General features: G+C 39.9%; 1 protein-coding gene across 1 annotated transcript in view; it reads left to right on the top strand.

The window, feature by feature from the left end:
- The window catches only part of cacna2d3a (calcium channel, voltage-dependent, alpha 2/delta subunit 3a), a 136261-nt gene extending 120283 nt beyond the window's left edge, over positions 1-15978 (top strand). The window contains exons 29-36 of the mRNA XM_082518383.1: positions 1776-1846; positions 3791-3866; positions 3970-4022; positions 4704-4759; positions 9963-10077; positions 13866-13981; positions 14901-14980; positions 15090-15978. Coding sequence (XP_082374509.1) covers positions 1776-1846; positions 3791-3866; positions 3970-4022; positions 4704-4759; positions 9963-10077; positions 13866-13981; positions 14901-14980; positions 15090-15182 — 660 coding nt within the window. The 3' untranslated portion in view covers positions 15183-15978. The remainder of the gene's footprint in view (positions 1-1775; positions 1847-3790; positions 3867-3969; positions 4023-4703; positions 4760-9962; positions 10078-13865; positions 13982-14900; positions 14981-15089) is intronic.
- The last annotated feature ends 350 nt before the right edge of the window (positions 15979-16328 follow it).

The following is a 16328-nucleotide window of genomic DNA, read 5'->3' as shown; positions in this document are numbered from 1 at the left end:
CGTAGCATGAGACCAATAGGTAGTCCAGATTCTCCAGGATGGCACGTCCATATGTGCTGTCACGCAGGTTTTGCTGTCTCCCAGCACTCCCAGTTGTGTGGGGGGATATCAGGAGATGGGCCATTACACAATAAGAGCTTGACAAAGCCGCAGAAGGGCATCAACCCAGCAGCACGACCGTTACCTGCTCCTTCGTGCGAGGAGGAACAGGAGCAGCACTAAGGCTCTAAAAAACGACCTCCAGCAGGCCACTCGTGTGTGTTTCTGACCAAACAGTTTCATTTGCACCAAAGCAGCTGAAATTAATTCATACTTTATGTTTCCTAACTGTATATATTGATGTCACTGGCATTTAACTAACTTTGTAATATATCGTAATGATCAATTTTTTTGAGCGGTGTAATTTTCTTTCTGCATCTCACACAGAATATTGTCCCTTTGACTGCTCACAATGAGACGTGCTGCTGCTCTCTGCTTAGCTGTCACCAGACATGCTGTCACTCTGACTCTGCCTCATGCAGAAACCAGTCCGCTGGCTGTCACTGCCCTTGCTTTACCCTGCATGTTCTTTTCATGTGTATCTCACTTGCAGGCTTCTGTGCTTTATTTTAACTTAATTTGGATGTGGCAGAGCTTTTAGGCTACCAAATGTCACGATTTTTTAATAACAATATTAAATGGGGACAATGTATTTGACTAATAAGGTAACAATGTGAATTATAAAATGTTGCATTGAATGTGTGAACAGCTTTGACTATCAGCTGTTATTTTGTTACTAGGCAGAGGTTATATAGCGCTGAGTCACATTTTCTGCCCCACAGAGTCAAGAAAATTAGAATAAGGAAGAATGAATGGTGAAAATATATAACAGTACTCTTTAGCAAGCAAATGCCATATTTTTGTGTAGACCAAGGAATCCAATAATTTCAGGACTGAGAAACATTCAGTAGTAAAAGAGGATAAAACACATAAAATAAGAAGATATGTTAGATGGTGCAGTTTTTCTGAAAGGTTTTGCAAGGAGCTAGTGCGTAGCATTCAAAGATGCTTTTTTACAAACTAGATCAGGGCATAAATCTCTTCCGTGTTACAAGACATATACACCAGCCTATGTTCACCAATACACAGATTCATGACAGAGTTGGCTGCATAAAGAACATGTGACTCCAACCAGCAAGTGCTGCCTGGCAGTTTGTCAGTGGTCTCAGAGGAAAGCTGCTCCTCACCAAGGGAAAACCAAACACTTCGAGAGGACTGATCCATACCAGCATTTTCTATTTACTGATGATTTCACGTTTAGGATTTGTGAACATTAACATAGAGAGACAGCTGGAAAGAATGATAATGTAATGTTAAAGGTAAGACACACCTGGTAGTGGTGGTGGTGGGACTATTTATTGCTTTTGTTTTTCCATAAGTCTGCGTGTTTCTTTGTGGAGAATGATTTGTAATGTAGCAGGATTATGAGGCTTGAAAACCTCGGCTTGTCATTTTTACTTTGCACTACAGTTACCTGACTTCAGTCCTTGTGACAGTTTATGATGGTGACATGGATCAGCAGGTTTTCTGTGCGTGTTTTTCTTTTCTGACATTTTAAAAAAGAACTGACCAACTAAAATAATTTCCAGGTCAGTCGGTAAAGAAGATGAGTTTAGTTCCAGGGTTTGGGTGCAAAAAGGGATCCATCTACTACTAATTTTTTTACAATTTAAATGAACATAAAGACTTTATTCTGACTCGTTTAATTAAACTAAAGCCTTTCTTTTTGCTCTCAGACCGGGAACTTTTTTGGTGAAGCAGAAGGGGCTGTGATGAATAAGCTTCTGCAGATGGGCTCTTTCAAGAGGTGAGTATTTCAAAGTGCATGTGTGTGTGTGTCTGTCTGAGGGTGTACTTGAACATGCCAGCTCAAGTGTACGCATGAGTGTGAGTGTTTGCATGTGTGTAAATGTATGCACATAATATGAGGGAGGCTACAGAATGAGAGCACGTCTCCCCTCATGCTGACAGCTCTTAACTTGGCCAATCATGTTGAGCTTTTCTGCGCTGAACTCCGACCCCTCACTCAGCAAAGTTCTCCATTAGGGGATTATAGCAAATCTTTCCCCGAAACAAAAGAATTAGGACAAAACCTGAAGTCACACACACACACACAGACACACACACACACAAGTATTAGACTTGTTGCAATGCTGTGTGTCCTGGAAAACGCCGAGAGCAGTGGGTGGCAACATTCTGCAATTAATTTGGAAATCTAATCCAAGAGGATACCTTTCCTAATTTCACAGAGTAGGAATGCCAAAACAGACAGACACACACTGTAATTCCTCCGTGGCGTCATGTGTGGAATCTGAACTTAGCTGCACATCTAGTCACACAGAAGCTTATGGCCACGTTTACGTCTCTACCACAATACTGCAGCCAGGCCGTTCTTCTGCCTGCAGGACGTGGGCGAAGAGATTTGTGCTGTGCTGTCTCAGTGTATAAAAATCCCGGGTGACAAATGATCACACAAGTAGACAACCACGCCTGCATGTCATAGGGATGAACATCAAAAGCTGACAGCAAATAGTTTACAGATCCACCCATAAAAACAAACAGGCCTACAAGTGCTTTCCCTGAATATTTAATGTTGGCTGAAGAGGGATTGTTTAGAATGGAGGTCGACGTTTGATGAAGGAATAATGTGACTGGTGTTGGTGAAGTATTAGCGTGATGAGTAACAGCCTTCAGATCTTAACACTAATGACTCCAGTGTGATCTGTGTTAACCCAGTGCCATCTGTAAAGTATTAATGTGCCTTTTCTTTTTTGTTAATGACATTTTAAAGTGGACGACTTAAAGATGAAACCAACTGCCAGCCTGAATTTATTGGTCAGCACCGAGACGCAGCATGAAGATAAATGCACAGGAATTATTTTTAGTTCCCTTTACATCCTCTCCATCTTTCCAAGCAAGAGAAATCCATAAAAAGTCATGCTATGCTGAGAAAATGAAGAGTATTCGTACACACCCACATTGACATAAAGTAATCACACATCCACGCAAACGCACACAAACTCAGATTTTTGCACTGGTCTGAATTTGCTGCTAACGCTATTATGTGGCCTGGCTTAGTGCTAATTGGTTCCTGGCGGTGTGCTGGAGCTGTGTGTCACCCGTACTGTGACTGAGGTTGGTTTGAACATCGCCCAGGGCTGCGGATATACTGGGCCCGCTCAGACATCACACACATACTTGGACAAACGTTCACACACAAAGCACTGTCAAGTATACAGGAACTTGTCCAAAGGCTATAAGAACAGTGTCCAGTGTGTGCGTGTGTGTGCAAGTTAGAAACGCCTTCAATAACCTCACCCAGACAGACCTAGATCTCACACCCTCAGGGTCTACTAAGCCTCTAAATCCTCTGTTATCCCCCCAATATCCCCAAATCATCTACACACACACACACACACACACACACACTCACCCACCTTCCTACGTCACTTTGAGGAACCTCTCAGGAAGCTCTCGGCTTTCACATGCTTTCCTTTTCCCATTCTTGCCACATCCATCCAATATATTATTGGTAGGCAAAGGAGCAGTTATAGCAGAGGTGGGATCTTTTCTTCCTGCTCCCACACAGCAGTCCAAAAGGCCCCACAGGCATGCAATACCAAAGAGAGTGTGTGAATCAAGACTTATATCACCCTATCAGGGCTGCATTGTCCTCAAATGATTTAGCTGATCTCTATTTCTGATATTCTGTTTCATTCTCTATTTTGTTTTTCTATCGTTGTGTCCACAGGGTGACTCTATATGACTACCAGGCTCTATGTTGGGTCTATTCGGAAAGTAGCGACAGTGGACGCACGCTATTGGACGTGAGCCCTGCAAATGTTTTGAAGCTCTTCAGCCTCTTTGTTTGTAATCCATGCAGTGCGAAGCTGGGCCTACATGTGTCTGATATCTGTTTCCTTTCTTTAGCCCTACTTCGCTTTCTTCTCAGCTGTGAAGTGGATTCTGACTGAGCTTGTCATGTAAGACTTTGTGTATGTGAGAATGTCTCATGTCTGTTTCTAATAACATAAGTTTGCTGCATGTATGTCCTTTGCAGGGCTTAGATTAAATGTGTGTTTGTGAGTATGAACTGTATGTTTGTTTACGAGTGTCTCCACATGTACGTTGACATGATCCTCTGTGATCATGAGCAGTAATGGCTACCTGATGTTTCCTGTGGTGCCACATTGTGGTTTTGGAGTCTTCCTGGGTGGTCTGTTGTTGCCACAGTGCATCATGGGAGGATTGATCTGTCAGTATTCATTTTACAGTCTGTCATAGTGAAGACGTGCTTTTGTTGATATCACTGTGTGGAAATGAGCACAAACCCACATGAACCTGAGTATCTATAATGTGCATATAGTCAGTCTGAATATTGTAAGTGATCTGTTCATTTTCAGTTAGTTAATGCTAATGTGCTGTTCTCTAAAATATAGTATTTTTCTACAGAACTGTATAGAGTGCAGATTAAATTGTAATTGAAACTTAACATGAAAAGAGGTTGTCTGTAGATATTTATTTACTTTCACTTTTAAAGTTATAATTTGCAGAATTACACAATTTAACGCTCTCTACTTTGCAGAGAAACCATTTAGTATGCAGACCATATTATATCAGCATATGTTGGCTATGATTATCGCTGATGTCATCTCCCTATTTAGATTCCTGGTTGAGTTCAACTTGTACAGCTGGTGGTACTCTGACCTCACCGCTAAAGGTAAGAACAATCTCTTTGGGGATGTGCTTGATCTCCGGCTTTCCATCTAAACAGCACTCACGCATCCACATGCACTCTACCGCTGTCTCAACACAGTTATAACAATGTTGGACAAACTGCAGTGGCTGTAATGTAACACTCAAATCTATTATAAACAAATCTGCTGCGTTTGGAAAAGAATTCATACGAGATGCAAACTTGAAAATAATTTTGTCATTAAAAGGTTATTAATGATTATAATCCAAAGAGCTAGAAAAATAATTTACTAATTAGCTGACGAGCTGAGTTACTGAGTGGCTCAGAGTTTATTTTAAATTTCTGTTGCATATATTTAAACTAATATTGTCACTTAAGCCTGATTGAAGTGCATTTTTTATTGGTTTTGAATTTTAAATGTTAAAACAGGTTAAAAAAGGATTTGATGAGCAGTTCAGTTCAGTTCATTTTTATTTCAAACATTTCAAACATGTGCCTTCACAATCATTACAAAATATCATTCCATTATTTGTTTGAAAAGGAGTAGGCTGAAGTATTTACTTATTTGTCCCTACCCCCTCAAGTTTTACCTCTCATTCATTTAATTTTTTTTTTTGTCTTAAATTAAACAAACAACATATGAAACATATAAACATATGAAGTAAAACAAAACATAACATACATAAATCAAAAACAAGAAATTAGCAAGCCCCACCACAGTATAGTTTCTTTCATATGAAAAATACAGAATGTGTATATTTGCAGATACACAAGTTATGGAAAAACAACAAACCAAAACAAAACAAAAAAACAACCAAAAAAGAACCGCAACACCATTACCAGCAACATTACCGTCCTGGGTTAACCCCGTTTTCTTCATTCTTATACTTATTTAAAATTAGGTTTTTATATTTTACTTTAAACTGTTTTATGTTTTGACTGTCTTTTATTTCTTCTGTTAGACTGTTCCATAATTTAACTCCTGCAATTGAGATTGACATAGTTCTTAAAGTTGTTCTAGCACTTTGTATTTTTAAATTCCATTTCCCTCTTAAGTTATACCCACCTTCTCTTTCTATGAACAATTTACAGATTTCTTTGGGAAGCAATTTATTTCTGACTTTATACATTATTTGCGCTGTTTTAAGCTTCACCAAGTCTTGGAATTTAATAGCTTGCATTTTGACAAAGAGTGCATTTGTATGGTCCCTGTACCCTACATTATTTATTAATCTAATGGCCCTTTTCTGTATTATAGTTATTGTTTGTGTGTTACTTTTGTATGTGTTTCCCCAGACCTCTACACAGTAGCTCATATATGGCAGTAGTAAAGCACAGTATAAAATGTGCAGTGCTTTCTGATCCAACATATGCTTTGCTTTTCCCAGGACGGCAATGCCCCGTGCCAATTTCCCCCGAACATAAGTAATGTGTGGCTTCCAACAGAGCTTGTGGTCAATGATCACCCCAAGAAATTTTATTTCATTTACTCTTTCTAAATATACATTGTCAACACATATTTCTACTTCGATGTTTTTCTTTTGGTTTCCAAACAACATGAATTTGGTTTTATCGAGATTCAATGATAATTTATTTATATCAAACCACTTCTTTAATATCGTTAATTCCTGTGTGATCATTTCCAAAACCTGTGGCAATTCCCCACCTGCACACAGTATATTTGTGTCATCTGCAAATATTACAAACTTTAAAATCTCCGATACTCTGCAGATATCATTTAAGTACATAATAAACATTTTTGGACCCAGTACTGAACCTTGAGGTACTCCACAAGCTATATCCATCAAATTAGATTTATATTCATTTATTTGTACATATTGTTGCCTATTCCCTACATAGCTTTTTAACCATTCCAAAACCACTCCCCTAAACCCGTACTTTTCCAGTTTTTTTAATAGAATTTCATGATTAACAGTATCAAACGCCTTCTTTAGATCTAAGAAAACTCCGAGCGCATACCTCTTATTATCCATACATTCCGTTATCTTTTCCATTAAATCTATCAGTGCCAAAGCTGTTGATCTGTTGCTTCTGAACCCATACTGACTATCTGTCATTAATTCATATTTTTCCACAAAACTGTCAAATCTTTTTATGAAGAGTTTTTCCAGTATCTTAGAGAACTGGGAGAGTATTGACACTGGTCTATAGTTTGTAAAATGATGTCTTTCACCGGTTTTGTAAATGGGAATAACTTTAGCAACTTTCATTTTTTGTGGAAAAACTCCTTTTTGAAACGACAAGTTGAATATATATTTTAATGGTTTTACGATACCATCAATAACTGTCTTTACTGTTACCATATCAATATCATTCCAGTCTGTACTGGTTTTGTTCTTAAGTCCTCTAACTATGTCATAAATCTCTTTCTCTTCCACTGCTCTTAAAAACATTGAGCTACTATTCCTTTCAATATTTTGTTTCTTTTTTGATTATTCTGTTTAATACATTCCATATATCTCTTGTGTTATCTTTATTGTGTTCTAACCTTTTAATGTAATACTCTCTTTTACAGGATCTCATTATATTAGTTAATTTATTTTTGTAAGTTTTATACTTCATATCAGTTTCTATTGTTCTCTTTTTTATGAATTCTCGATATAGGGTATTCTTTTTTTTGCTGGCATTTTGTAGTCCTTTTGTCATCCATGGTCTTCCTGCATAATTGTGTTTCCTATTGATTTCAATTACTGGGCAGTTTTTATCAAGTAATGTGTTAAATGTTCTTAAAAATCCTTCGTAAGCTTTACTAACTTCTGTTTGTTCATATACAATATTCCAATCTTGCTTTAAAAGTTCATTTCTAAGACAATTTAAGGTCTTCTCTGTTCTTATTCTTTTGTAAATAATCTTATGTCCATCGTTGTTCACTTTATAATGGCAATTATACGATGCAAAGACTGGTAAATGGTCACTTATATCATTGATTAACAGCCCACTTTTTATCTTTCCTTCTATTATATTTGTAAATATATTATCTAATAGAGTTGCACAATGAGATGTTATTCTGGTCGGTCTTGTTATCAGTGGAAATAAACCGATGCTGTACATGGAATCAATAAATTCTTCTGTACTCTTATTATGATTTGGATTCAATAAGTCAATATTAAAGTCCCCACAAATAAACATTCTTTTCTGATTTATATTTGTAAATAAGTCCTCCATATTATCCTTAAATATCTCAATCTTAGATCCTGGTGTTCTATATATACAACTGACAATTAGGTTTTTCCTTTTTTCTATAATTATTTCCACTGATAAACATTCCATCACTCCATCAATAACAGTCGTCATTCTTCCCATTCTTTTGTACTTTAGGTTTTTATCAATGTAAAGTGCCACCCCACCTCCTTTCTTGTTGATCCTGTCTACATGAAGGAATTCATATCCATTTATTTTAAAGTCTTCAGTTGTTTTAACAGTTACAAACAACAACATATTCTCATTAACATATTAGAGAAAAATCAAACAGAAACACTTTGTGTAGCAAAGAAAACTGAATTCATCTACCTCAGACTGTGTAAAATAGCTTCTTCTGAAATACGTGTAGATTTTCTATTTTTATTTTTAGTCTGATCTTTCCTGCCTCGCAAAACAGAGAAAAGAGTCGCAGTTAAAAATGCGTCTAATTTCTCACTGAAAATCCTTTTTTTCATCCTGTTGCTCTTTTCGAAAGAAAAAAACGTGACGCACTGCTTTATACTTATGTTTGAGTTCACAGGGGACGACGCTGCATACAGAATAAACACCCAGCGTCCCTACCACTGGCCTCATGTCTTCATCCTCGCCATCTCCCCTCCATTTCCTGTTGGTCTGAGTCAGTGTGACCACTGGAAAAACAGAATAAAGAGGCGCAATCCAAAACCTAAAAGCAAGAAAAGAGAAAAAAGCAAAACAGACCATTACCTCAAGTGACCTCAGCGTTTCAGAGCTTTTGTATACATGTCTCTGTACACACAATCTTCTTTGTGCGTCCAGAGGGGTTATTTTATGTGATCTTATGATCTGTACGGTCTTATCCCATGTTGGTGATGGTGGTCGGCAACAGCCGTTTGGTAACACAAGAAAAAGCTCTCTCTCATGTGTCAGCCAGTCTATCATGTTCTCTCCTTTTCTCTGGTTGTATTTCATTCCTTTCTCTGTTTTTGCTCCTTCGTACTCGCTTCCATGAAATCGCACACATATGATTATTGCCAGGCTATGAATGCTGTGATTCCTCATGCTTTATGGAGTGTCGAATACCGTTCGCCTGTTTGAAATGAAAGCCTCACTAAGCAGCATCATATTGGAGCATTAATTCTTGCCAAAACTAATATGAAAATATTTAGTGTGTGAAACAGGGGGGAGGAAGAACCACAAAATGAAAGTCTACGTCTAAATGCTTTCCTTGCACACTTTAATCCTGAATGAAGTGAAGCTGGGCATCGCTGCTCACCAAGTAGTCGAGACAATTTCACAGCTGGCTGGCCTCAGGTCTTAGCACTTTCTATATCTTTTCACAATAAAGACGCAGGCCTGTGACACACAGCTGAAACACCATCATTTAGCAGCCGTAACCCAATCTACACAACCTCTCGAGCTGAACTAATCCCTGACCTTTATACATGTAGGCTGCGTTCTCACATCCATATAGTTTATTTACAGTGCACTCTTTCTCTCACACACACACACACACACACACACACAATGAATCGTGCTGCACTCCTGATTCTTAATAATCAAACCGCAGCATCCAAATCACACACATAATCACCCACGTTTACAAGCCTCTCTGCAAAGATGTGTAACGCGCTGCGATTCAGCTTTCAAACCGTTTCTTTATGTGAAAAGAAAACACTACGTTTGGAAGATGTCGACCCTTTTTAAAAAAGGGTTTAATGACATTTTAAAGCGACCATTCTGCAGGGTCATTTCAAACCTCTGGGTGGCAGGAAAGTTCAAGCAATGCTGTGAGAATGACTGGCCTAGATTTACATTGGAAATATTTCCAGCAGGACAAGAGACAGCTCTGGTGCAGAAATGCTGTTTTCTTTCAAACGTGAATATTTACATGGACGCGGTGTGTTTAACTGTGTGTTTGCGTAACTCCTTGCGTAGCTATTATTTGATTTTGAAAGGGGTGGTTCAAAGTTTTTCCACCATCTCTGGCTGAATGTCTCGCTCATTCTCGCCGCCTTCTCTCTCCTTCCTTCTTCCCACCTCGCAGCTCAGAGGACAGGTCGGACCATGCAGGTACCGTGCGACACAGAGTACCCGGCCTTTATCTCCGAGAGGACCATCAAAGAGAACACCGGCAACATTGACTGCGACGGCTGCGTCAAGTATGGGATGCACAAACAGACACATAAACATCAATTAGCTACAAGCGACATCAACAATAAGAGCGCTGGTTATCAGCTGTCCACCATAGAACAACTATGAAAAATGAACGATCCTGTTAGCTCTCATCTTCATCCTGAATAATGAGAAGCACATTTAAATCATTTGTTGTCTGCTGAAAACGCTTTTATCCAGAGTAATCCATCAGAGACACACACACAGTGAGCGTTTTGAAATACGAGGCATTTAGAGATGAGGGAGAGAGGTGGAAAAAAGGCTTCCTTTAAACATGGGAAAATGAGTGTGGTCCCCATTAACAATTTGGGCTTTTCTGTCAGGCAATTGTGGGGTGTTCTCTGGATCCCTGCAATGGGGCCTTCATTGCTCCCAGCTGTGGAACTGCCAGGGAGCTCAGAGCTCTGTGTGTGTCTCAGTGTGCTCGTGTATATGTGTGTCCGCTGTCGGTGCAGCCCCAGAGGGTCAGCGGGGTATCCTCCGCTTTCGGAGCCAGGACTGTGGTGTGGCTGGAGATACTGCGAGACCCTCACATAGAGACACCCATGCCCAGCCGCACATGCTGAAGCCTGCTTCAGAGGACAGGGTATAATCTGCAATGATGACACCAGAGCTGGGATTAGCAGGAACAAGCTGTGTGCTCAGCAACATGCCGCCTTCAAATGCATCGTTTTTAAAACGCAATGACTTTGACAAAGTAAAATGGAGTTTTTATTTCTCTTATATGGAATTTTATAGCTCATATTTGTATTAGAGGTTATTGGCGATAAACATCTGTTTCAAGTTACAGCCTGACTGAAGCCTTTCTCTTATATTTTCATTGGGACACGTGTGTATGCTTTATGCTCTAGGAAATATATCCTAAGCTCTTGCCTGCTAAACCTCTCTTTGCTGTATTTTGACTCTTTGTGTGGATGTGTGTGTCAGATCTCGTACGTGTGCGCTCTGCTCCCCGATTAGTGTGACAGAACGTAAGAAACATCAAACCCTGGCGAGTGCTCTGGTAACTTAAGTGCCCCCAATAAGATGATTTAACCTTTATTAATGCATCTGTAGCTTTTCTAGATGGTAACTTGAGATTCAGGACAAATAGAGCGTCTCCAACCGGAGAAGGTCTTCAGTGGGACCATTAGTGACAATAATCCTGGTTGTATATCTTCCAAAGACACATGCTCCTTTTCCTTTTCTCAACCAAGAGGGACGATTCAAGTCACCAAAAACAGAAAGAAAAGAAAGAGGTTGAAGCTTTCAGTGAGGAGCAGCTTCAGGTGTACAGTTACAGTAGGACGTTGCTTAATCTGCTAGGATAGTACATATTTCTTCTTAGGTTTTCTTTTGGGCATTTTTAATTCAGCATTAAAAATGGATTTTAATTCTGCAAATGCATTTAAAATAATTTGAAAGAAATGATAAAGTAATAATAATTACTATAATAATAGTTGCATTTTTCTTTATACATAATCTTCCTTTCCAACTTTAGTGCCAGTATCCTCATCGTACCATATTTCACATCAACTTATCCAGAGCCCCCCCCCCCCCCCCCCGTCAGATGCATGCAGTGGAATCATGTGTAAAAGGAGAATATTGGAATCACGGTGCTCGTTTTCCCCCTAAAGTAACAGGAGACGTGGAAATAAAATGACAGCATTCCTCTTAAAACTCATCTATCTGTTTGTTGAGATTTTGTTGGAGCAATTTCGACTCGAATTAGTAAGAGTTAAATTGCACACAGTAATTACTGGTCAAATTGTTCAACTGTGATGACAGATATTTCTGAAGACCATGCTGAACATGCATTTATGGTTATGCTGTGCAGTTATTAAAACCTTAGAAAAACATTAACATTCTCGGCTGGATACAGAAAAAAACATTTATCCGAACCTGTGCAGGGAATGATTTTTCCATGAAATGTACGAGACTATGTCCAGCTTGGAAACTATAGTGAAGCATTACGAAATGTATTGTGAATTAGCATTATCTTTTTTTATATACATAGTTATTTTTGGCCTTTTTTCAGCTTTGCTAGATAGATGCAGTGAAGACTGACAGGAAAGTGGAAGGAAAGACAGATCAGCCACCTGGGCTGGCCACTCTCAGCCACGCAGCACATGGTCGCCTGCTCATCCAACTAAGCTTGACCGGCACCCATGAATTAGCATTATGTTATCATAAGTAACAAGGTATTATTTAGTCGTGCATCCCTGTCAGCTGTAGAATGTGTAAGATGTGTTATGTTTTGTCAAAACTAAAAAGAAGACAGTCTTTCTCCGACTGCATATGTCGTAATCCTTTCCTACAGTTCTCAGCTTTATATATCAAACTCTAGCTTTTCCTTTTGTCTCCCACGTGAGTCTCCACATTGTTTAAAAGGTTGTGTGTTATTTTTTCTCAGAGAAACATGTTGGATGTCCTTGTCTGTCTCCCCGCCAGCCAAAATGTAGAGGCCACAGCACTATGAGGCAACATTAACAACAAATTGTCTGTTACGCTATCTGTGTTTGTGATATGCATTGCTGTCTGTCACTTGTGTATCTGCGCACATTATACACATCAGTGCGTGTGTGTAGGTGTGTGTGCAGTGTGATGCTCCCTTTCCCAGCTCTGGGGATGTTCAAGGCCAGCAGATGTGCTGTCAGGATGTGTTTAAGTCTTTTCTCCAAAAACACTTGCTCTGCTTTCTATCAGCGGGCAGCGCTGGACTGGACCGGCGCTGTGCAGGGGTGTGCACAGATTATTAAACATCAGCAGATCCTAATTCACCCTGATTGGAACTGGTTTGGCGTGTTTGCTGAGTTGGTTTGGTTTGGTTTGGCCGGTTGTGCTGGGATAAGTGTATTAAGTGCAGCGGATTGGCACTCCTCGGGGATTGAAGGCTGTTTGTGGTCAGATTAAATTGGTCATGGTATTGAATAAGTAAAGATGGAGATATTCCTGTACGTATTGGGTCTGTTTGGATCTATCGGGTCTCTCCCTCTCTGTCTTTGTTCAAGCTCTCCTTCACAACAGTTGAGAAAGTGCGTTTGTGTATACAGTATTTTTTACATCTGTGTGTGTTCACTCAGTCACACGTGCGTGTTTTCATATGTGTCTGATAAATGCTTCAGAGCGAATTCGATAAATCACCCAGCTGCAGCGAAAGAGAGCAGGCAGAGAAGCAGGAGATCAAGAAAGAAAGGGTGATAGAAAGAAGAGATCATCTTTACGACCTCTCTTCTTAATAAAGCTTATCCACAGCCATAAATCACCGGCCAGGAGGCCGAGGCAAGGCCTGATCTCTCAGACCAGTAAAACACAGCCATGGGAAGCTGTAAGCACAAAAGTGTGGTTCCCATTTGTCTCCCTTTGGAGTGTTTTATATTCGGCAACACTTCATTGGTGCTTGCCTTGGATAGGGTACAACAAAGCCTTAAGAAAAGGAAAGGAAGAGAACGAGGAAGAGGGGCGGATGGAGTGAGTTAGACAAGTATGTGTGTAAACTATATATGTGTGTACGCTGGTGTGAGTCTGTCTGTGTCGCTGTATGTTTATTGACAGCTGGCGGTGAGATACTTCATACTCTTGACATGCATCCAGTGGAGTCTCTTCAGAGTGCTTCTCCCCTCTGCCAGGGGAGCATGTGAAGACTCATAACACAAATCCCGTGACACACATGGAAATTTACATCATACCCATGCTCCTGGACTGCTAGCCAGATCTCACTTTCAACTGTCTCTTGTTCCTTTTCCATCTTTCTTTCTTTCTTTTTCTATCTGGCTGTCCGTGCTGTGATTGGCAGGTCCTTTGTGATTCAGCAGATCCCCAGCAGTAATCTCTTCATGGTGGTGGTGGACAACAAGTGTGACTGCAGCATGTTTGAGCCAATCACCATGGACCCCATCGAAATCATGTATATCCTTCGCTGAGGTGTGAGGGAGAAGGTTGCGAGTATATGTATACAATGATATTAAAGCAAGACATATAACAGCGATAGGGTTACGTAAAGTTACTCTACTCTGTAAAAAAGTGTGTAAATTCATCAAATGGCTTCGAATGTAACAAACTCTCCTGGGAGTCATCACCTCGCGTCAAACTTTATTGGGATTGAATAACCACATGAGTACGAGAGGATTGATTATTCTTTGGTTTTCAAACCCCTGCTGAGATAAATACACATGTTGTCTTGTTTTCTTTTTAGTAGACGTTTCTCCTCCACCTCATAACTTTCACAATTAGATTTTTTATAGTTAATTTCCATTGATTATGAATTCAGTGGAACATTTTAAAGTAAAAAGCTTGTTTACACTCTACCTCTTGTGGGTAAGCGATCTAATTGCTGTATGGGACAAGAACCAAAGCTGAGGCAATGAGACATCACTTTTTTTTGGCTGTGTGAGAGTTTGGACTTTGTCACATGCCACGCTGTGATTGGATCTTGATCAACAGCAGACACGGCTAGCTTGGAAAGGCTGGAGACTGAAGGAACTTAATTTGTCACCACATAACTGGCTGAATTCTCCTACAATGTGCATTTCTTTGAAATTTTATGCACTGCAGTCACGCTGTGTATACATGTCCACCAGTGTTTATTTTGTTGTGGGGTGCTCACTGTAGCATGCTGTTTTGTTGCTGTGCAACAAAAGAAACCTCATCAAACATCGCTCAGAATTGGCTCTTGTTTCACTTTTACTCTACACACACACACACACACACACACACACACACACACACACACACAGGCATTCCTTTTGCATTCAAACAGGAAATATACTCCAGCAGGAGTAATGCTGAATGTACATGTCCTCTAGTATTGCCTTAACTCCAACTGCACATAATGAATCTCTGAAGTGCGAAAGATTGAAGATGCAAAAGGACAGGAGGCGCCCAGACACCTGCCACCCTTTTCACCCAGAGGTACATATACTGCAATGTACAATAACTCACTATAGTAAAAGTCCTGTTTCGTATACCTCTGATTCAAATAAAACATATCTGTTCCCATAATGCCCCTCTCTTTCTCTAGGAAAACTCAATGGAGTGTGGGGGAGCTGTGAATCTTACCCAGTCTCTTGTTACGACACTGCTCTGCCTACTTGTGGCGTTGTTCCCCAGGTGACCAGAGCTGACCATGCCTCTCCACTGAGAACTTTACTTGGGTCGGATTGGCTCGGCATGCAAAAGAGTCGCAATGATGCCACCGAAAAAAAACAAAAAAACAAAAAACACTCCTGCCCCATATAAAGTTGTGCCCAATTTCAACTCACCACCTACAAAGTCCCTAGCCCTGACGTGCCATCCTACAAGGTAAATATCTGAAAGGATTAATAATGGATACAGCTGCTAAGTAGTAATAATTAAGGTGCTTTAGCAATATCACGAGGTTTTTGAGGAGATACAAAGTTTAGAATCACATAGTAATAATGCTGACAATGCACTTAGTAGCTTAAAAACTGCACAAGTGGTTGAGTAACACCCACAGACACTAGCACCACAACGTTCAGTCCTTTCAGGTAGCAGCTAATGGGCTGGGTCTGTAGCTGGGCTTGGAACTGGGTATTAAAGCCACGTAACACCCACATGGATAAAGACAGATACACATGGCCAACTTTGACTTTTTATGAAGATAAAAAAAAGAAAACAGATAATACTGATGATGATTATATGTGGCTGGGGTTGTGATGAAATGTCTGTCTGTTAATATTTTTTTTCCACAATGAGAAAATAAAAGAGTTCTAGTGTATGTATATAAAAATATATTGTAACAAAAGAGTCTTATTTATGATTTGCAAGTGGTACCCATAAACTGTGACTACGAGATGTTTGAGTCCTCTGATGTGAGTGGTTGTTAATATTTGAGCTTTGCCTTATTAAACAACATTGGTCCTGTTTATGTACTTTTGAAATAAAATGATGTTAAAAAAATTTATGTGGTTGTCGAAAGCTGTTGTCGAAAGGAGCTTAGCATAGCAGATATTCGCTAAAATGAAATATGAATCATTACTTTTCGTATATTGCGCTGTTGTTTTTGGCAGATTTGACTGATTAATACAGAGTCTGCTCTTGGTCTTTGTGACCTCCCCATAAACAGAGATGCAGCAAGTGTGTGTGCGTGTGTGTGTGTGTGTGTGTGCGTGTGTGTGTGTGTGTGTGTGTGTGTGTGTGTGTCTGTGTGTGTGTGTGTGTGCGTGCGTGTCTGTGTGTGTGTGTGTGTGCGTGCGTGCGTGCGTGTCTGTGTGTGTGTGCGTGCGTGCGTGCGTGCGTG

Source organism: Aulonocara stuartgranti (assembly GCF_965226115.1).
Source record: "Aulonocara stuartgranti genome assembly, chromosome: 20".
NCBI lineage: Eukaryota > Metazoa > Chordata > Actinopteri > Cichliformes > Cichlidae > Aulonocara > Aulonocara stuartgranti.
Note: the sequence above shows the minus strand (reverse complement) of the source record. Positions and strands in the feature narration are given on the sequence as shown.